The 21,917-nt window shown below is 35.8% G+C and overlaps 1 protein-coding gene across 1 annotated transcript in view; it reads right to left on the reverse strand.

Moving 5' to 3' along the window:
* Positions 1-781: 781 nt before the first annotated feature.
* Positions 782-21,917, reverse strand: part of NFXL1 (nuclear transcription factor, X-box binding like 1) — a 46,486-nt gene continuing 25,350 nt past the window's right edge. The window contains exons 18-22 of the mRNA XM_086890424.1: positions 21,246-21,315; positions 13,791-13,895; positions 12,470-12,556; positions 9,499-9,552; positions 782-4,531 (exon numbers count right to left, since the gene is read on the reverse strand). Coding sequence (XP_086746550.1) covers positions 4,358-4,531; positions 9,499-9,552; positions 12,470-12,556; positions 13,791-13,895; positions 21,246-21,315 — 490 coding nt within the window. The 3' untranslated portion in view covers positions 782-4,357. The remainder of the gene's footprint in view (positions 4,532-9,498; positions 9,553-12,469; positions 12,557-13,790; positions 13,896-21,245; positions 21,316-21,917) is intronic.

Here is a 21,917-nt window from a genome sequence, read left to right on the forward strand (position 1 = left end):
TAATTCTCTAGAGCAACTGACTAAATTACTTGAAAAAGGGCAGACAGGAATACAAATATATTAATGAAGCAGGAAAAGGGAGCCATTGAAATGCTCACAGAAAACAACTGGAAACAGAATGAAACCAAAGCAGAAGAGGGATATCCAAACTAAATGAAAATGAGGACAGGGTCACACATGAACTGGCCAAAAAAGAATGCTCCACTCTAAAGCACACACCAGAGAGCAGCTGCCACACACAGCCAGCTTCCACTGCCTGGCACTGGAACACACTTCAGACCAAGCATCTCTGTGCTCTAATCTCACACCACACTAGCTCATCACTCAGAGAAAGCTGGCACAGGGCAGATATGTTTTGGAGCTTGAACTACTGCTGAGATGATAAACTCAAGAGTTCACTGCTTTAGAGCCACAGTCAAACACAGATGCTTTTATGAACACATTTTAGTGCTATCTGCTTAGTAACATTTCCTTCTCTAGTAGTTAAGGTCACCACAAATGTCTAAATCAGATATATTTCTCCCTGTGAGGCCAAAAAAATCTAGTAAGTCCATTCCTATTTATTTCATGTTAATCCACTTCCCCAACCCATTCTCACAATTTTGTCAGAGCAGTAACATGAAGGAACACAATTACATAATTGCAGCATTAATCTGAGAAGTAAGAACTATCACTGCCAGAGAAGGCAAAAAAGCATACCTAAAACTTGGGCTGCAGTATGTCAGTCATTATTACCTGGGAAGTTTGCTGCTTCACTACACCAGTCCTTGAGAATAAGCAATTTTTCAAGTTGTTTTTGATACATTTATTGTCTGACTTGGTTTTTACATTAAATTAACATACACAATGGATTTGATATTGTTACAGGGAAAAAACCTGCCCTAGGAGTTTCGAATCCCAAACATACCAACCAGCTGTAAGAACCTTAGCTCAGTGGAAGGATACATTTTCACCACAATGGATCCAGAATCAGGAAAAGCCCCAGGTTTTTTTCATTTTACACATAGCTAGATATTCTTCATGTTAAATCATAATCAGGCTTCTATTGCTGTAATTTCCCTTCAACAGCAGGTCAGATTACATAATTTGTTTTAGCGTTAATATGCATTTTTTGTAAGCTGTTACCATTCCAAATATTTGCTCATTACATTATGTAACAGTACATTACATACAAATTGCTACCAAATCCTACCTTCAGTTCAAAATTTCTTTTCTAAAATTACCATCTTACATTAACATTGAATAAAAGGTGATTTTATCTGTACCTTTTATTTCAAAGGTTGTTGACAACATGCAGCTCCAACCAAAGAAAGGCAAAATATTAACAATAAAGGTATTTTAAAGAAACAAACAAAAACCTACTGATTTATTAAGCTGCAGATTGCTTGAGCCCCCACACTTTTTTATGCCAAGAAATAAATATCTAGTTCAGTAGGCAGACCAACAGAGTGCAAATGACTCAGATGGTTGGATAAGATATACAGAACTATTTTGAATAAAATTTCAAAAATAGGTATGCCTTGCATATGCAAGGTTCAGAAGAGATACAAATCCTTCAAGAAAGGGAATATGCCCACTCACACATACCTTTGTATGAACAGAATGAATTTGTATAGTAAAAAAGCATGGCAATCTTTAATGAAGTTGATCAATGAGAAGCCTTTTCCTCTCCAGTATTTCCCGCAAATATGCAGAAAAGAATACAAAGAACTTCTTCAAACACATAACAAGTGCAGTCAATTAGTATAACTTGTTAGAGAGAGGTTTCTTATCTTTGCTGTAGAAGCAAGTATAAACTTTCCATGGTACTTATTTTAAAGCTAGCAGTAAATATAAAAATTAGTGATAGTCATGCAAGATAACAGCTGTTTCCACAATGCTCTCATTCATGTTGATTTCCATATTTCAGCCAGAAAGGTTTCTTTCTGTACTTTTGGATAACCCATCACATTTTACTTACCTGAACAAAAATATCTCTCCTTTTCCCCTAGGTAACAGAAGACATATGCAGTCACACAATAGCATCACCTCACTCTGTTAAAGAAAACATACTTATACATGGAATTATCTTCCAGCCATTAATATGATAGAAAAAAAAGTTAAAGCAACAATATGAAACATTGTTTACTTTTTATACTAGAAAATAAAAAATTCAATTGAGATGCAACTTTGCATAGTGTAATTTCAATTAATTCTACAACTTCATCTACTAATAGTCTGACACATAATTGATATGCATCTCTGAAATGTCAATTTAAAAAGAAAGTGCTATAAAATGGAAACAATCCATGATAAACACTGCCAAGTTTTCCTCACTTTTCTCCTCATTCACCAAACTTCTGTAAAAAATTGAAAAGGAACTGATTTTATTCCAGTTTTCTTAATTTATGTAATCACCAGCTTCTGTCTTTTTGCAGCTTTTCTATTTATTTTCATGCTGCTGAATCAGAATTACAATTGGATATCTGTTCAAATTAATAGTGGGTCCTTTTACAAGTAAGTCAAAATCAACCAGAGGAGCTTTCAAGCAAACTGCAATGTTTTCTACTAACTCATACAAATGGTTCCAGGATTTGTGCAGGATTTGTGATGAAATTATATGCCTGAATTACAAGGGCATAATACTAATACCCATTGGCTATGCACCCCATTTTTTTGCCAGAGCTTCTAATCATTTTGCAGTAATCTGCAATGCTCAAGTATCAGCAAAAGGTTTCTAGCAGAGCTTTAAAAATTCAGTTTTTTTATTTTCCCATTCCTGAATTTAACTTGCAATCTCTCAGCTGAGACTACATACCTTCTTTGACAATCCTGAAGCCAGATAAAAAATTTCCAGTTCTACCAACCAATACTGATAATCTAAAGTACAATATTCAAAAACTGTCTGTAAGAAAATACTTAAGCATTTAGAAGTTTAACTAGATGGTTTAATTGTTGTGGGAAAAGCAAGAAGACTTTCAGAAACTGTGAAAACAGGCTTCAGAAAAGTAAAAGCAGAGAACTTAGAGCTAGCTGCAAAGCCTGAAAGTAAAGATACATTAATACAATATCCAAGGACATGAAACATTAGTGGAGTTTTCAGGCTCGGCTAAGATAGATCTTAAGGCTGCAGAAAAATATGCTTCCCAAGATAGCAGAAAATTTTAAGCTTAATGACATAGTATTATGTATTGCTAATAGAAATCAAACAAGCAAGCACTGTCTGAAGTAGGTGTATGTGTGCTTTTAGTGATTGGCTAGAACAATTGCCTGTAAACTTTAGCAATATGCTATTGGCCAAAAAACTTTTGTTTTGTTTGTGTTCTGTAACAAAGAGATCTTGGGCTGCTCGTGGCAGACGTGAGCTTGTGCCATCTCCTGTGCTCATAGCTGAAACTGGTGCCTGAATAAAGTTTGTGATGCATCACCCAGCAGTCCCAGCCCATTTGTGAAAAATTAACCTCCAACAAATGTGACTACCAAGCACCATCCAGATGGCTTTAGAACATCATATAACTGGATTGTTACACTATACAATTACAATTTTGCACACCTATGCAAATATCCAACTCTGACATTTATCCATATGAACAGTCAATTGATATTCTTAATTTCAAATTGTTTTGCTGCTTCTGGCAATTGGGGCAACAGTGACAATGCACCCCTGTGCCTTGAATCTTCACATCCATGTTCAGCATGTGTATCTGTCAACTAATGGAATTTTTCAGTTACTTCGATTTTGAGGAAACAAGGGTTGGAAGGGGTGGAGTGAAACAATGAAAAAACAAACCCCACAGTTTGTAAGGGGAGGGGGACACTGTTTTGTCTGTGATATAGCTAAATTGAAAGACAGCTCACATTTCCTTTATCTGAACAAAGTTCTGAACAAGGCTCCAGAATATTCAAACCTAAGTGACCCAAGGTTCCCTGTTAGCTGTCATAATTAAAACTGGCATGAAGCACAGAAATTATCATATGATACAACAAAGATTAGCATTAAGAACACTAACCTTCAATAAACCACTAAGCTGATTTTACAGGAAACATATATTCAATAAAGCATTTTATACTAAGCTATTCCTAGTATTATGAAATGGAGACAAGGAAACATAACATTACTAATAGAAGAATTAACAAATCTCAGTCAAACTATCAACACTTCAGCGTAGACCAGAATCTACTATTAGTTTCAGTGTCTGAGTTCAGTTTTGTTATGTAATAACACAAAAGGTGACATTTCTTTCCTCCTCTGCATTTTTCTTAGCAAATAGTATACATACAAATCTATGCTTATTAAGTTGTGTTACACACAGACTAACATTCTAGGAATAATAGCTACCTAAAGTCCAACTGAGGTATATTAAATATTGAGTTGTTTTCAGTCATTGTAGACCATGAGCCAAGCAACCATCACAACAGCAACTCCGAACACTGGCAGCATAATGAGGTTCTTGTACTTTTGCCACGATGATTGTTCAACTTCTACCTCATCCTTTCTTCTCTTATTCTTCCTTCGCCCTTTTAATCTGTTTTCAAAAGCTTCCAGTTCAGCCTAAATAAAGAGAACCACAAGCAATTGACATTTGTTTCAGAATTAAGAACAAGGAAATGTGAATGTTTTAAGTAACATTACCAAATAACATATCATAGAAGTAACTGTCAGCCAATGGAAGTTAGACGTCTCAGAGATGAGATGGTAGCACAACATCCCACAGGTACAAAGCATGTTGCTTTCAAGTACTAAACTGTTGTTTAGCTTCCTATAAAAACATTGCCAAAAATGTAGCCAGCTGAAGCTTTGCATGCTCAGTTTTTTAACTCAGGCTGAATACATTAAGCTAAAATAAGATTGTTATTTCCACGAAATGTTAAATTTAATTTTTTTTCCTATTATAAAACACACTTGCATTTTAAGCTATTTTACAAACTCCTGTAAGGGCATGGGCTGAAATCTTCAAAGACATCCCCTAATAATAAAGATGCACTCTGCCAAAAATAAATTAATGAGAACATAAGTAACTAAAAATCTGTGCTATTTCCCTCAATTCTTTCTATTTGCATGCCCAATAAATTTTATATTAATTGCAATAATCTTAGATATGCACAAAAATATTCCATTTATTAAGTGTTATAATTGGAACATTTAATCACTCATATGACTGTAAGAGGTATATAATATCCTCCAATAGGAAGCATATGCCTACAGGCCCAAAAATCGAGCAAAACAATTGCAAAAGTAAGAATGTCAGGCTTATGACAAAGAATGGCATTTTCAGGGTCTTGTCTGGAATAAGCAATAGGATCCCTGATCCCTGTTCCTCGTCCCCCTTCATATTTTTTTAAAAGACCATCAAGAGAATACAGAAAAGACTCAAATTTGAGTGTACAAAGCTGAAATAAAACTCAAACTAGGTAGCCTAGAGCAGAGTGAAGACAAAGATGAGGCTCCAATGAGAAGGCATCTAATTGCTAAGAAAATTAGAAGAGATGCTCTAAAGACCTGAGCCAGACTAAAATCAGAAAAGGTCTGATGATTACCTGGAGTTTTGGTCAAGTTGTTAGCTACTAGAGAAAACACAGGACAAGGCGCTAGGGAGCAGAGAAACCAGATGGAGTGAAAGGGAAAAGAGATGGGAGTAGCAGAGCACAGCAAGCCAGGACTGGCTGGGCAAAAGGCACAAGACTGAGCTGAAGCAGAGGAATCACGGACAGTGAACAGAGACAAAGCCGGACCATGAGAGGAAATAAATCTATGTGACTACAACTGCAGAACTGCCAGGAAGAGGGACTAATACAATACACTAGGTGCACTAAAAAACACAAGAAAAAGACTGTTTTGGGAAATGGACAGAGTAGTAGTTCAGTAAATAAAATTTTCCCTCAGAACTCAAGGTTGCCTGATGTCTGGTCTTCCTCCACTGACAGCAAATATTTGTCAGAGTTTCACAAAGCAGTTCTTCCCTTCCTGTGCCAGTTACCACTGTTAGCAGGAAAAAGGAACCTATTTTGATGTCTATTCCTTTGTACCTAATAAAGGCAGAAATTGCTGGCACTTCTCTGATGATATGGGAGAAGAGTTCAGACGAAGTCACAGCTTATTTTGAAACAAGATTACTCTTAACTAGCAAATCCTCCCTTAGAAAAGCAAGTATTTCAATGGAACGGTTTTTCAAACTCTGGAGGCAAGGGCAGAGTTTTTATGGTTTAATAGACAATATGGCAGTATTTCATTTTAGACAGACACTTAAGAAAAATTTGGGGCTTCTACAGTTACTATACACTTGTGATCAGTACATTTTAAAAGCAGAAGGCTCTATGAATTGCCATAATTAAAGTGCTCAAACAAAATTATGTAATAGCTATTGAATCGTTTTCCTAGTGAACTCTACAAAAACCTGTCTAAAAATAAATACACAATTTTAAAAGCCAAAATACAGAATGAAAAAAGATTTGTAGGCACAGAATATGAGAGAGAAGGCATTACTACTCTTGAAAAGTTACCTACAGATTTTGCGTAACTGTCACATTCCTGAAGTGACAGTTCCTGAATGATCTCTGAGTCTTCAAACAAACTTAATTCTTCAAAACAAGCTTAGGGTTTTTATTTAGATAAGAATCTATCTTCTTTGTATATAAACATAATAGAAGTAAAATGAAATGTGTTTATTTAAACTATTATTATACTCAAAACATCTAGTTCAGTGTTGTTCAGGCACTGGATTTTGTTCTTTCATGTGTTATTCACTATATTCTTCCTGCACTGAAAGGAGTAGCCTTCCCATTGGAAAATGTAGCTAAAGGAATGCAAGTAACAATGATAAAGTGTATTTTCTGAAAGTGTGGATATATTTTTATTAATAGGGGAGGGGAACACTTGACTTTTTAAACTTCTAAGGATCTGTTAAAATTTTTTCTTTGTACATTAAAAAAGGCAAACAAAACCTTTCATACAACTCAGTGAATTACACTTCAGATTCAAGACCTTAGCTTCCAGTACTGAAACTCTAAACAGTTAGCTTGAAAGTTTAACCAAATCTTTTACAATGGAGTGGGACAGAGAGAGATTGGTCTGAGTTGTTAAATAATCAAAGTGTTGATCTTTTTCCACCTCTAGCAATTGGGAAAACCCTGGCCTCACAGGGTGTCTCTGAATTAGAAGCAGAGGGAAAGTTTGGCTGCTAGGGCCATGACAAGAAGGCTAGCCAAGCCATCTCTTCCACTAAGAAACAAGTGATTCCATCTGTAAATGGTATTAGCAAAACCTGCTCCCAAATATAGTGAATACCAAAATATAAATGCACAGACTTACTAGAGCACTAACTAATTTGTATATAAAACATTTAATGAAGTATTAATCAAAATAGATTTAAGGAACTGTGACTAATAAATGAACAGTCTCTACAAAAATGTGCTAATGATATTGAGGGAGGTAGTACAAGATGCAAACTTTTGTCAGAAGGGAGTACACTCAAAAATACACTCTTAATGTGACCCGACATCCTAGGATAGTCATGTCCTCCAATTTCCATCAACAGATAGCAGATTATGAGTTCTAACTGGATGGGAAACAATGTTACATAAAAAGGCTGCAGTAATTGAGGTTAGTACTTGTATGCAGCTCTAGAGCCTATTTATTAGTTACAGCTGTCCAATTTTTTTTACAGTTTGCTTTGTGCTTTTTTTTTTTTTTTTGCTGTTTTTGTACCTACTGTTTCCTAATGCAATAATTAACTATCAACTCTTAATTAACCTTTCAATAGGGTTCATTATGTATAAGGTGGAATTTTCTACCCCTTAAGTTGTATCCATCACAAAACACATATGTAGGAGCAGTTGCCATATATTGCATGAAGTTGCTACTGTAGGGCTGGAACTGCAAGACTTCAGAGAATGTACAAGTAGAAAGCAATGGTGGTGTGACTCCAGAAAGAAACAATCACTACTGAAGAACCCACCCAAAATCCAGCACACTATGTTGGTAGAGTAAATCTGCTATTGATATAGAGGAGCCTCCTTACTGAGACTTGACTAGAGGGACTATAAATTGATTTGGGCAGAATAATTAATGCTTGGGTGGGATGCCTTCTGGAATGCATGAGAACAGTGCAAGACAAACATCAGCAACTTTGGCTTCCTAGCTCTGGGACTGTTAAGCGTGTTCTTTACAAGTTTAAATGCCCATCAGCACATTTCAGTACTTAGCTTGTAGAACCAACACCTACAGATTTCCTCGGCCCAATTTGTTTCAGACATCTGTATGTAAATTACACTTCCTGACCTATATACCAGAAGTAACATTTCTAGGGTCAGCTTAGAGAACAAGAATTAGATGAACTGTCTAGGAGTTATATGGGGGAATATGTGCTCACTACTGTAGACAGCTGTCCTGGGGTGACTTTATGATACTGGTATCATGAGATACGAATATTGCAATAAACATTGCAGGGTGTTCACAAAACAATGCCTGGTGCTCTGGACAATAGATGCATAACCATGCTTTTCTTGCAGGATGAGCAGACAAGGTTCCCCTCTGCCAAACAGAAACACGTCTTGCAGAGCATTTTAGATGTAACATTTTCATTAATTGCTTAGAAAACTTACAAAGTGTGTGTAACAGAAGTTGCAACCCACAGAGAAACTGTTTTATCTTAAAGAGATTGGTGAAATGGCACAAGTGGATCTGTTCTGTAAGCTGCTAACTTGCCTTCCTTGTCCCCTTCCAAGAAGGGAGCAAGCCGCTGATCCCTGATAAAAACAGTGTGACATGCAGGTGAAAACACAAGTGTCAGCTAAATACATAGATGCTGTGACAATTGAGTAAAAGGTGTCAGAAAGCACACACTGGACATGGAATATGATTTGGTGTCAAATGCTCACCCAGGCACAGGCACACATGCATGAACTGCCTGGAAGGTATGCAGAATCCAGATGACAAACCTGACCTAGCCATCACCACCAACTGAACTTGCAGTGTTTGCCTTAATATGATTAGTATCAGCACCTCCAGGCAGCTGGCACAGCAGCTTTGTGAAATACAATGCCAACCACATATCCTTACCACCAACAGGAATTACAGTAAATATATGTTTCCTCCCCACCCCAGAGACCTTGAAGGACAAAGACTCATCTAGCTGTCCTTGTTCTTCCACGATAGGAGGGAGAAGGGAGCTTCACCCAACATTTAAATCTTGCAGAGGCTATTCAGTATCCTGTGGCATTCATACTATGTAAAGTGTTTGATTAAAATAAAGCATACTTAGTATTTTAAAAATAAATTACATTATGCAAAGTTATAGTAATACAAAGTTACCATTTTGTTCAAAATTATGAACAGTTTGGGGAAATGTGGCTTCAACCATTGTAAATAATTTACAACACACAGAGTATGCTAACAGCAGACAGGAATGTCTGTGCATATCACATTAAAAACTAAACATCTATAATTGCATGTAAATTACATTATTTAGTAACAAGAACAAGGTGAGGATGATGTGGATGAGGAAGAAGAAAGGCTAATACCTGCTGTCTTCGCTTCTCCTCTTCAAGAGCAGCTTTGGCTTCTGCTTCTTTTATCTGTCCAGACACACAAAGTTATAATAAATTGTTGTAAACAGCAGCTAAACCTATTTTCTTAAGGAGTCATATTACTCCTATAGAATGGTTCTCAGCAAAAGTCTGCAAACTTTCCATCATGTGAGCTCCACCATCCAGAAGTCATATGAAAAGTAGTCATAGGAGTTGCAATTCTATAAAAATATTTTGCAGTGTTCCAGAAAGCAAATTAAATGCTACAAAGTATTAAGAAAAAAATGGTGCAGAAAAAATTGTCAATATGTAAAGATGCCACACACTTGAATCTTAGCATCTGCATTCAATTTTGGCGCTATAATAATAAATAAATATGAAATCTGAACATATACAACAGACAACAGGATGGAGTGGCTTCCATCTGAAGAGATGCATAACTAGGATTCATCAGGTGACTAACAGGTCACCAAATCCTAGAGAGTATGCAGATGCCAAACAGGGATAAAACATCAATAATTACTTCTCATAATGCAAAGGCATAAAATGAATTTACCAGGGGGTTGGCTCACAACAGAGGAAAGTATTCTACTCCCACACAGTATTTGGCTAAATCTAGAATTTCAGTGCTACAGGACATTTGTAGTTGCCAAAAGCTGACATAACCTGAAAAACAACCAGGCATACTAATAGAAGATAAATCCATCAAAGGTCATTAGACAGAAAAGACACCCTCTCACCCTCTTAAGTTCCCAGAGAAAGAGTATATGGGAGAAATTTAAATATCTCCTCTTTTTATACCTTTTTTAGGCTTTTAGCATTGCAGTCACTGAATCACTAACTTAGAAAAGTTAAATGTAAAAACCTATAAATATCTTGAAATTAAATAAACCTTGATCCTAGTAGCTGGATGATTTGCATACAAACAATGAAAATACTTTACTGAACACTGTTTGCACACGTAGAATTGGTTACAAATAATTTCCAATTCAAGATCTTTTTATGACTAAGGAGAAATCACACTAGCTCATGCTTCAGCTCAAACAGCAGGCACTGCAGGCAGGGCCAAAAGCACAGTCCTATTTGAAGGTTTTCAGAAAAATTTTTAAATTACTAAACTTTGTATCAAATAAAAAGCACTATTGAGAATATCATTAATCTAGATATAATGGCAGTTTCTTCAGAAATGTGAGTAAAGGACCTTGCCAGCCATGCACATCTGAAATCTGAAAGTCTGGTGTGCAAAAGCCTACACAATGAGCCCCCTCATTTTTCACTGCCATCTAATGGCAAAACTTCAGCTACAAAAGAAAAAATGACCTTCAAATGTGGAAAAGAGTAACAGAAAAAGCTTCTTTTTACACTGGTGTGGTCAAATTTGTTTACATAGGTATAATGTACACAGATAAAGTGAACCCTAACTATTATAATCACACTATGGAGAAACATTTCTAGGACTATTTCTTTAGTAAAATGTACAGTAAAAGGCACATTCAATTTCTAGGTACCTAGTGAGTAAGAAGTGCTTACTCACTAAGTGCCAGACATGAAAAGCTTCATTAAGAATTAACGCACTTTGGTTTTAGAAATTAATGGGTGTTTTGCAAATGTGTAAACTAATTTATCTTTGTAAATGTCTGCAGTTTTCAGCAAGTTTTTTCTAGTCTGGACACATTAAACAGTAATAGACATAAATAAAACACTTTCATCAAGTGCCTATAATAGGAGACGACAATTCTAGTATGCCATTTCCACAGTAAGTCAACACAGGCTACAAAAGGGTGCCTATAAAGAATTTAAATAAAATTTTTATCACTTTCTATAAAAATCCCAAAGCAAGTAAATACACATTCTTCTGAGAAGGAGGTACACACAGCTAGGTTGTGCCATCCAGTATGTCTGTGGCATTGCTTACAGAAGAAACTTGTAGCCATTTGCTCACTGCATTAGACCATTTCTCCCTGAGGATTACAACATCAGGGCAAGAAATTGGTAGTAGTATCTGCTCTAGTCAGAGAAGCACTGACACTGCACCACACTGAGACATGCTGCTGGGTCTCAGCTGATGCAGTCTTACTGTGAGTTCACCTTGCTTTAGGGAGGGAGTCCATATACTATGGACTTACCTTCACATTCTTACTGGAACTGTTTGCTACGCTTGGGATTCCCTAAAGGCATATCCCAAGAGTTTTAGCATTCAACCTGCTTGCAAAGTTGCAGGATATGGTCAGTGTGGTACTTGTTACAACTTGTCAATCAATCCTGAAAATCTGAGCAGAAGTTGACTTGTCAGCTTTACCCATTAAGTTCTTGGGTTGTACATTTATCACATCTAATATTTACCTGATAAAACCCAAGCAACTTATGAACCAATTCTTTTTGTGTATATTTTTATTAAAGGATCATATCCTGACTCTCTGTGTGACAGCACACAGCAAATTCTTTACTTCATAAAACAGCTGAGCTAGGGGAGAAGTCATGTTAACAGCAGCCTAAGTAGTATTCTAAAGTTGCTGGAAAGTCTCAATTCTTCCATCATAGGGTACCTAATACTATGTGGCAGGATTATACTCCACACTGGACAAACTGAGCAACTGATAGCTGCAAAACCTTCACTGGAAAGACAGATCTTACAGTGCGCTGTGAAGCAGTCTGATTCTAGTCTTACAGCACTAATGACTGAAATTTATCATCACTGCTCATCACTTTTTCTCAGTGAAAGAGGAAAGAATCAGTTCCAACCAATTTAAAGAAAAAAAAAAGGAAAATTACATAATACAGTTATAAAATAGTATTTGAGTCAATTGATATCATTCATAAATTCAAGTCTGAAAAAACAGCTACTACTGAACAGCACATCCACTTATGTTGCATTTCTGCAGATACTGCCTTGAAAAATAATGTGGTTTTTTTCTACTTTTCTTGAAGCTCTTAGAAGAAATTATAGCAACAATGGATACATTACCTCATTGGCTTTCCGCTTCATTTCCTTGCATAATGCATCGCATTCCAGTGAAACCTGGTCTTCTTGTATCTTGCTGCACTGTACTTCCTGTTAAGTATAATTTGTCTTTTATAATTTCTCTATATAAGGTTTTAGTTGTCAACTGCTTTATGAAAATAATAAAACTCATTCTGTAAAATATTGGTTTTACATATAAAATAAAGATAGTGACTGAATGTTATTTCAACCTGTAATTATGTATTAAACTGCCATTTTTTTTTTCCTTCTTTCTAACAAACTAAGCTGAAAGGAAGAATAAATCAATCAAGTCCAGTTTAATTTTTCTCCTCTTAACTCATCTGTTTGCCTTAGACAAGTAAGATAACCTTTTGAACCTCTGGTAGAAAGAGCTTGTATTCAGAGTCTCAGTAATTTCATCTACATTATCTTAACTGGCTTAGATTACAGGACAATGTCTGGTCACAGGGTGGGGATATTAAGTAATTCTCAATCATACTTTCTCCTGTTCTCCTAGTATTGAAGAAATTAAAAATAAAACAAAACAAAGTGGTTATCTGTAAGCAGGGGCTGATCAATTTTACGCACTTGTTCTATATATGTCATCTTTTCTTCTGCTTTGTTTCCCACCTGCAAAACTTCTTGGATGCACAAGATATTTTGGAGAAGCTGGGGACTCTGGGGAACTGCTGGAAGGTTCAGAAGTTAACTGAGTCCAGAAAAGTAATTTAAACACCTTTTAATTAAGACAGATCATGGGGCTTTTTTTCCATTAAGACATTATTATTTGTCAAGACTTCATATGGATTTCTGTTGTTCCCCTCATAATAGTGTATAGCTATAGTAAACTTGTTATATTACTTTGTCCGTATCTGTGTTAGAAGCTAAGGATGCTGATGCCCATACTTGCTTTTAGGTTTGCATGGAACCTTAATTAATTACATTAGTTCAGGTTTCACAACATCTGTGCTAATTCCAATTTCTGTAAATTTTCCCCATATCATCAGAAAAACGTAATTTTTATTCTCAAATCACTCCAGGTCATCTGAGTGTTTTTCTCACAAAACTACAAAAATTTAAGTGTGCATGATTATAAAGCTATTGTAAGTCAGGCAGCTAACATATTTTAGAATTAACAAGATTTTATATTCTCCAGGGAATCTTCTGATATAGCAGCCCAGATCTTCAGCCGATGTGAGTTGCTACAGCTCTCTTACAGTAACTGGCTCTATTCCAATCTGCAGTATCCCCATCATCCATCTATACAAGCCCAGGAACATGCAAAGAAAACACATCCTTCAAAAACTGCAACTTGTAAATTTACCTTTTTCAGTCTCTTACAGAGACATCGGAGTTTCACCTTCTGGCTGCAGTTAAGAGGACAGCTACCTGAATGGCAAATCTCTTTACACCGGTGACCACACGGCAACTGTAAGGAACAAAACACAAATAAAACTCCCACATCAATAAAACATTGTAAAATTACCAAGAATCTATTAATTGATTTTATTTCAGACATAGCACTTTAACAGAAAACTCATCCAGTTAGTCAGTCTTTTAACTTGTGAAATAATTTATTTTTCTTTTCTTTTTTTGTGAGGGGGAAATGTTTTTTTCTTAATCATTGATTTTCATTTCCTGTAGGATGATTCCTCTTTTACTGGCACAGCTTGATTAGAAGATAATTTCTTCTTTCACATGTTTCAGTAACAGTCATTTCTACTAGTAATGTATAGAACAATCATCCTAGCTATGTCTATGCTGGTGGAATACAAATGGATAAGGTAAAAAAAAAACCCTGAGAACTGAAATTAAGTGTAATGTAGCTACTTGTAGACTAGACAGTAATAAAGGAAAAGAATCAGAAACAAAAATAGCACAGAAGAAATCTTGTATTCAAGCATTATCTGAACTATGCAAAAGTCAAATAAAGGTCACCAAAATTCTTATCATGTCCAAAATAATTTCACAAAATTCTAATTTCTGCATTTGGCAGATTATATCCCATTTCTGCCATCTGAAAGATAAAGACTTTTTTTACTGCTAGTGCAATTTTTAACTTACAAGGAAAATATTATCATTAATTTACTCTGTAAGAATTGAGTTACTAATTTAAGTATGCTGACTGATAAGAATGTAGCAGTGCTCCCAGCATTATATCAGATAAAATATGTCAGGAAAGTAAACAGATTTTTCATTGTTAAGAACTTGACTAAAAATATCCTTCACTCATATGCTCACAAGAAGTCTTCACAATAACATTTTTTCATTTTCAATTACATAACCCAATACTGTTAATAACCAAAGATGGAATCTCACAGAAGACATCTAAGCAGGTTACTTACAGACAGCTTTAAAGCCCCCAGCTACTTAAAATAGCACTAGATAGTGTTCTTTATTAAAAGTGAAATTTCACCTCTTCACTGTCATCAAGGGATTAATGCAAATTGGAAAATGCTCTAAGACATATATAATTTTTAAGATACATTTTTCACATTTATTAAAAATTCAAAATGTACACATACTGTATCACTTCATCAACAAGAATGAAAACAGTAAGTTTTGAACCCAGGTGGGTACACTTTGATTAGTGAATCTGGATTCTCAGAAGTCCATTGGAATTGGCACAACATCTGAGCTAGTATCCTGAAACATATACCTAAACAGAACACAAATATTTCAGACTAAAATTACAGAAGACATACAGAAGACATCTGTCTTGTTCATGACAGTCAGAAGCTATAATTGCTACTTTGTGGTTTCAGCTCAGTTTTTTAGTTACTGTTTCAGCATATTTCACACAGGACTAGAAGGAACCTTTAAGTCACCATGTTCAGTCCTGAAATCCAGTACCTCACATATCCTTCCAGTACTGGATGAAAGCTTATCGTGAAAACAGTCCCCCATTCTGACCCTATTCTATTGTTTCACAGCTCCAGGAGCTCACTACAAGATGCAAGAGGTTTTTTTTTTGGAGTGTCCTACATTTGTTCTAGCTAATCTTAAGCCGCAGCTCTTATGCTGATATTGAAGTATTTCTGTCTTTTCTTAAAAGGCTCTTTATTATCATGGTATTCCTTTAATTGAATTTCAATTATGTTCAATCAATGTTTCTTGAATACACAGCCAGAACTGCATGTAATATTTCATCTCAGCAAGAAGGACTTCGTACAATGCCTTAATTGCCCCTCATTCTTAGTAGAGTACCTTCCCCAAAACATCTTCAGCTCTCATTGCATTTCTCTCCAGCTAATCATGCTGTGAATAATAGAATATCTGCTGTTTCCTGGGAGTTTAATTATAAGCTGCACATGTAAAGTCTTATTGTTTTGGGGTTTTTTCTCTATTTAATAACATGACCCCAATACATGTGTTCTACAGATGCACTTCCTCAACACTCATACACTGACAACACCCCACAACTTTTAATCAGAAAATTACAATGTTTTTGCTGCCAAGTTCATTACTGAAAACAATGCAAAGTTAAGTGTCAGTTCAGTCCTTGGGAAATCTTCCTTATTGTTAGTATCTCTTGCTCCAGCTTTTCCTTTACTTTTGATGTTGTTTGGGGGAGGGAGTTGGGTGTTTTTTTCAAAAGATAATCAAATACAGTTGTTTCCTTTAGCCACCTTCATGCTGGTATTAACCCTCTCATGTATCTGAACTAGATACTCACTAAGTAGCACTGGCTCACTCTGCTGAAGCCTTGTGCAGCAGATCTCATCTATTCATCTTATCTGGAGGGAAAAATATATAAATTTGCCACCTTATCAAAGACAGAATTTAGGTTTTCTTAGGCACAACTGATCATCAGCAAATATTTTTCCCCGAAATAAAAAAAATCTTTTGCCTCATTTTGAAAATATGAGGGGAGGAACTTGTGTAAGCCTTGTATGGTACCAAATTCAGATTACCACCCAGAACATGGAGCCTAATGGCCAAGTTTCCTCACAAGTGACCACAATCTTTGCAAAACTAATTTGCTACTGCATGAACATTGTGCAGTAGGAGGGCCTGGCTCCTGGCTCCCTATACAAGAGCATCATACACAGTAGATCCATCTAGTCCCACCTGGAAGTCACCTCATGTTGGCTAGAACAAGCCATGGCTAGAACCATTACTTCCAGCTTACTCTTCCATAGTAATTAAGCACATTTTCATTAATAATGTCAAAGCCCAAACAGTCATGTTCTAACTGACATGTCACAGCTGCAAATTAAATACAGTAACCGTCACCTCAACCTCTAAGTGCTAATGCAATAAAATTCTTAAGACACCATTAGACCAAAATATTTATAGCACAGGAGTTTGTTTAATCCAATATTGAAAATCAAATGTAGTTGAGTTTCCCTGCCAGCTCTTTTCTTGTCCTATATCTCTGTGCAGTGAACTTTCTTTTTACTCCCTCCACTGTAAAATCAACACTAAAAAAAATAACAAGAGAAGCGTGAAATCTATAGCAAAACACTTCCCCATGATCTCAGAAAACAAAAGCAATCATTCTGCTGCTTCTGCTGGATAAAAAATGTAATGGAAAAGGATTTTTTTTTTTGCTTTTTTTTAAGTGTCAGTGCTTGGTGCTAAAACGAAAAGTGTGTGCCCCCTTTAGATCCTTTTCTACTGTACAGAATCTCTTGTCAACAGCTTCTGGACTAAAGCCCAGATTGAATAGGCTTTATGTTTGATATCGCAAGGCCATTAAAAGAAGGGATTTAATCCACAGCTCTGAAAAAAAGCCAACCAAAATATGGCCTACAAACACTTTTCCCACAGGCAATACATTTAAACTTTAACATTATACCTGATGATGACAAACTCTGTCAACACCCACGGAGGCTTAAGTGAACTCCAACAGAAGGAAATAAACATAACCTGTTAATACACATCTGATAATACAGAAAATAGCCTGGTACTAAAGAAAATAGCATTTTTGAGCACTGATCCCAAAAGCTAAGTACATAAGAGAATTTTACCACTTCCAAAGACAAAACTAAATTTTTGCAATCTGCATACAATTGCAGTGTGTGTTTACAGAATTAAATTTTATTTCCAGAATATTTAATTCAATGCATTAAAACCTCCAAAAATATATGCATACTTCAAAAATGTATAGAATCACAGAATTATTAAGGTTGTAAAAGACTTCTAAGATCACTGGGTCTCTTAAGTTAACCATTAAACCACATCCCCAAGTGCCACATCCACACATTTTTTAACACTTCCAAGGATGATGACTACCGTTTTCCATTTCCCTGGGCACAGTACAATGCTTGACCACCTGTGAAGACATTTTTCCCAATACCTGATCTAAACCTCCACTGGCACAGCTCAAGACCATTTCCTCTTGTACTGTCACTTGTGTGAAATTAGACCAATCCCCACCTGTCTATAAACTCCTTTCAGGCAGTTTACAGTGTGATTGGGTCCTTCCTGAGCCTCCTTTTTTCCAGATTAAACAACCCTAGCTCCCTCAGCCCCTCATCAGACTTGTGCTCCAGATCCTTCACCAGCAGTGTTGCTTTCCTCTAGACATGTTCAAGCAACTCAATGTCCTTCTTGTAGTGAGGGGCCCAAAACTGAAAGGATTCTAGATGTGGCCTCACTAGTGCTGAGTACAGAGGGAAAAATGGCATTGTCCCTACTGCATTATCATGTTAAATGAAATTTATCAAATGGAGTCACATATTTCACATTAAGACAAAAGCAGAGTGCACAGTAAAACTAAAAAGTATGGTTATTTTGTCAAAAAATACTAAATACATGGAATAAAGTATTAAATACAGATCCACAAATACTGACAGGAAACAATGAAAACTGATAGACTTAAAATTTATATGTAAGAATTGCCTCAAAACATCTACAAGCATGATCATAAGAATGTAATCACCCTGATTAAGAAGAGAAAAAAAAAAGTCAAATTTCCGTCAACAGGATATCTTGTTATTACTACCAAACAATAGAATTAACTTTTTAATTAAAATATCTCATATATAACAGCTGTGGCAGCACTAAAGACACTGCTTCTCCCTAAAGCAGAATGGAAATGTGAGCTATACTATGTAATGCTGGAAGTCACATTTTTAGTTTTATACTATCTTAGCCAGAAGAAAAGCTAAAAACTTCTAAAGTTTTTCAAGTTTTTGTAGCATTTTTTCAAAGGACCAGACAATATAATTTGTTTCCTTTATCCCCAAATGTACCACAGCAACTCTAAAACAAATAGGGTAGCATACTGTTTACTGCAATTTCCATTAACCAAAAACATCTTAAAATGACAACTGCAGTAAAATACTGCATTCTATTGAACCTAAGTTGCCTTATTGCAAGCTAGGAGTGACAGTGCACACTGATTTATAGCAAACATCAACTTCATTGAGCTCTGCAAATGATTTGATGTCAGCTTCACTGAATAACAAAATTCTCAAGAAACACTAATCTGAAATTTACTCGAGGCTTCCAGAACTACACACAAAAACACTTAAGAATTAGTTTTGGGCAAACATTTTAGATTTGCAATCTGTAAATGCTCTAAATTCAGTAGTCTTATCCATCATATATCTGGCCAAGTTGTTTATAAGTTCTTGTCTCACAAGACAAAAGTTAAAAACAACAAAATGGACTTGGCTTGTATTTGCAGAGGAGAGGTGGTGGTGGGAGGGGCAGGGTGGTGTCTGTGAGGGCTGCCCCTTCAAATTGTGTTTATCAATGATTCCTTTAAAAGAGAACTATCAGTGTAATTTGCATTATGATACAGGTATCTAATTTTCTCAAAGCTGCAGAGATGTATTTTGTTTATAAAACAGAAACAAACAAAACATCCCTAGAACTGTTCAGTATACAGAGAAATGGAACAGATTTTTTAGGCAAAAAATTGGTAAAAACCCCATATAGTACCCATGTAACTACCGAAGTAGGATCTGAAGAAAGTAGGATGAACTGTAACACAAAGATATGAACTACCTGAAGCAAGAAGGTACTAATAGCAAGTAACTTCTGCATTTCATGAAAGGTAGTAAGAGCTAGAGCTAGCATCACCAGAAAGGAAGAACATGCATTTTTTCCATCATCAATTACACTAAAACAATTGCCTGGATAGCAGAAGCTGCAAACAACCTTATTTTCTATTTATAGGAGTATGAATTTTAGAATTAAGTTAAAGCTTTATAAAACTAATGTAAATTCTGTTGTTCTACTCTTTATTTCACATCCCACCAAACTAAAAGGCATCTGTGGAACAGGGCAATTCTGAACTGCAAGCTAAAGTTTGGGACCACTGCTAGGTGGATTTTAAGTACCAGACTAAGTCTGGGGAACATGTCCAGAAAAATCGCAACAGTTACATTAATCGAAGCCAAAGATGAGCTACAGGAAAAAAAATTCTTTGAAGAGAAGTTGAAATACAGAACATAGTTTATGATAAGAGATTATCACCATTCTTGAAAATACAGAGAAGGAAGTCTTGGAGCAAATAAAACCAAAATAACAGAGAAGGACATGAAAGGACAAAATTAAGAGGTAAATGGATAATTAAATAATATCCCAAAGTGTTCCCCTACCAGGAAGAGAGCTTTCAGACATCCAGATGAGAAAATTGTGAAAGGAACATTCACATACAGAAAAAAAAAATCCATCACATAGGCATCTGCAAGGGCAAAAAGCAGAAGACATAAATATGCACAGAGCACAGCCTTCCTCTTGGGGTTAACACAATCTTGTATGAAAAGCCAAGAAACAGACACTGCTGGAAAAGCAGGAGGAATCTTGTAAATTTTTGCATTTACTCAAAATGAAAGTTTTCTAGTGAAGACAAGGATTTAAATTTGAAGTTTCTGACACTGGATGATCATGAAATTATTGCTTTTCCACTTCACATGTTTTCTAACCCTCCAGTGGAAACTGGAGTAAAGAAAGAGCTGTCACTCTCAGCACAATTAATGACAACTAAGGAACAAACGTAGAATAGTACGTAATGCAAGGATTTCTGAAAGCACACAAGCAGCCCACAACCACAGCACTGGCAGGGACAAGGACAAAGTGTTTCGGCCCATCCCTCACGTCCATTTGTGGATAACACTGCTGCAAGAGAAATCCTGAAACATTTCTAAACTGCTTCTGATGAAAATCTGGTAACTTCTCAAACCAGCTCCTGCCCTATTCCACAAAGTTTATTACTCAAATAGCATTGAACAGCAATCTTCTTTACTGATGCTACTGGTTCATAGTCTATGTATCTTGCTCTTCTTCACAGCAAACCTTTAGATGTGCCCAGATACAGCAGAGATATTAACTGGTTTGTCTTCCATTTTACACTACTTAACACATATTTCACAAACACACCAGTGCATTATTAGCGCATCTCATTTATTAAGTATAAAATCCCTTAGCCTCCATATCGCACAGATTCTAAACTTGCACTTAGATGAGAATAGCAAGCACAATTCTCAGCGTTTTCCTAATCTAACAGCATCATTTTTGAGATATGAATTGATGACCAGTTTTCCACTGTGTGAGAGGACATACTCTTCCACATTCAACCTCATCTGCATGCTTAAGCATTCAAACCATTAGTGCCTTGGAGACAAATCTCCTTTCCTTTAATAAAACCCTCCAAGCTGACAGCAATACATTAATAAATGTCCTTCAAGTACAGTTCACTAATGACCTTCACATGTATCATTTAACATATTCACTTACACCAAGCTTCTCTACTTTGCTTGGCCTATATTCACAAATTCCACATATCCATCAACTCAAATATTTCTTTATTAATATGGCATACCTCTTTTGGACACTGATTTCTGCAGGAAATAAGAAGCTCCTTTTCTTTTAAATCAGCACATGTTAGTTTTCTGTAAAAGGAAAGATGTATTTGTGTTTTTAAAAAAAATCCAACTTAAAAAGAACTAAAGTCAATGCAATTAGAGGTGTATTTTCAGTATATTTCACTGTAAAGAAAAGTGGACTCATTTGTCCACATCCTGTGTGACTAATAAAAATTGCCCTGTTTTACAGACAAACCCACACAAATTTAGAGGACTTGAGGTACTTTAAAGAAAATGAAGAAAAATATACTTGCATATGATGAATATTTTCAGAACAGTTCCCAAGTTCCAACTTATATTTCATGAAGTCTAGCTTAATGTCTATCCACATACACAAATTATTAAAAAGGTGTACAAATTGAAAAATTAAGCAGTTTTTCAATTCAAACATCTAGAAATTGAAGGACATTAATTGCGAAGACAAAAACCTTTTAGACTAACCACATGCATCCTAATACTTGTATAAAATTCTTCTTTACATACTCTAAAAGAAGCGCACATAGAACAAATGTTATGTGGATTACTATATATTTGCATAATCCAAAGGATTATCTGTATTCTAAAAACAGTTTCTGTTCAGGAGACTCCAAGCATTTATAAGCAATTTTAACAGTAATACCAAATAAAAT

This window comes from Cyanistes caeruleus, chromosome 5 (genome assembly GCF_971803275.1).
Source record: "Cyanistes caeruleus chromosome 5, bCyaCae1.hap1.1, whole genome shotgun sequence".
Lineage (NCBI taxonomy): Eukaryota > Metazoa > Chordata > Aves > Passeriformes > Paridae > Cyanistes > Cyanistes caeruleus.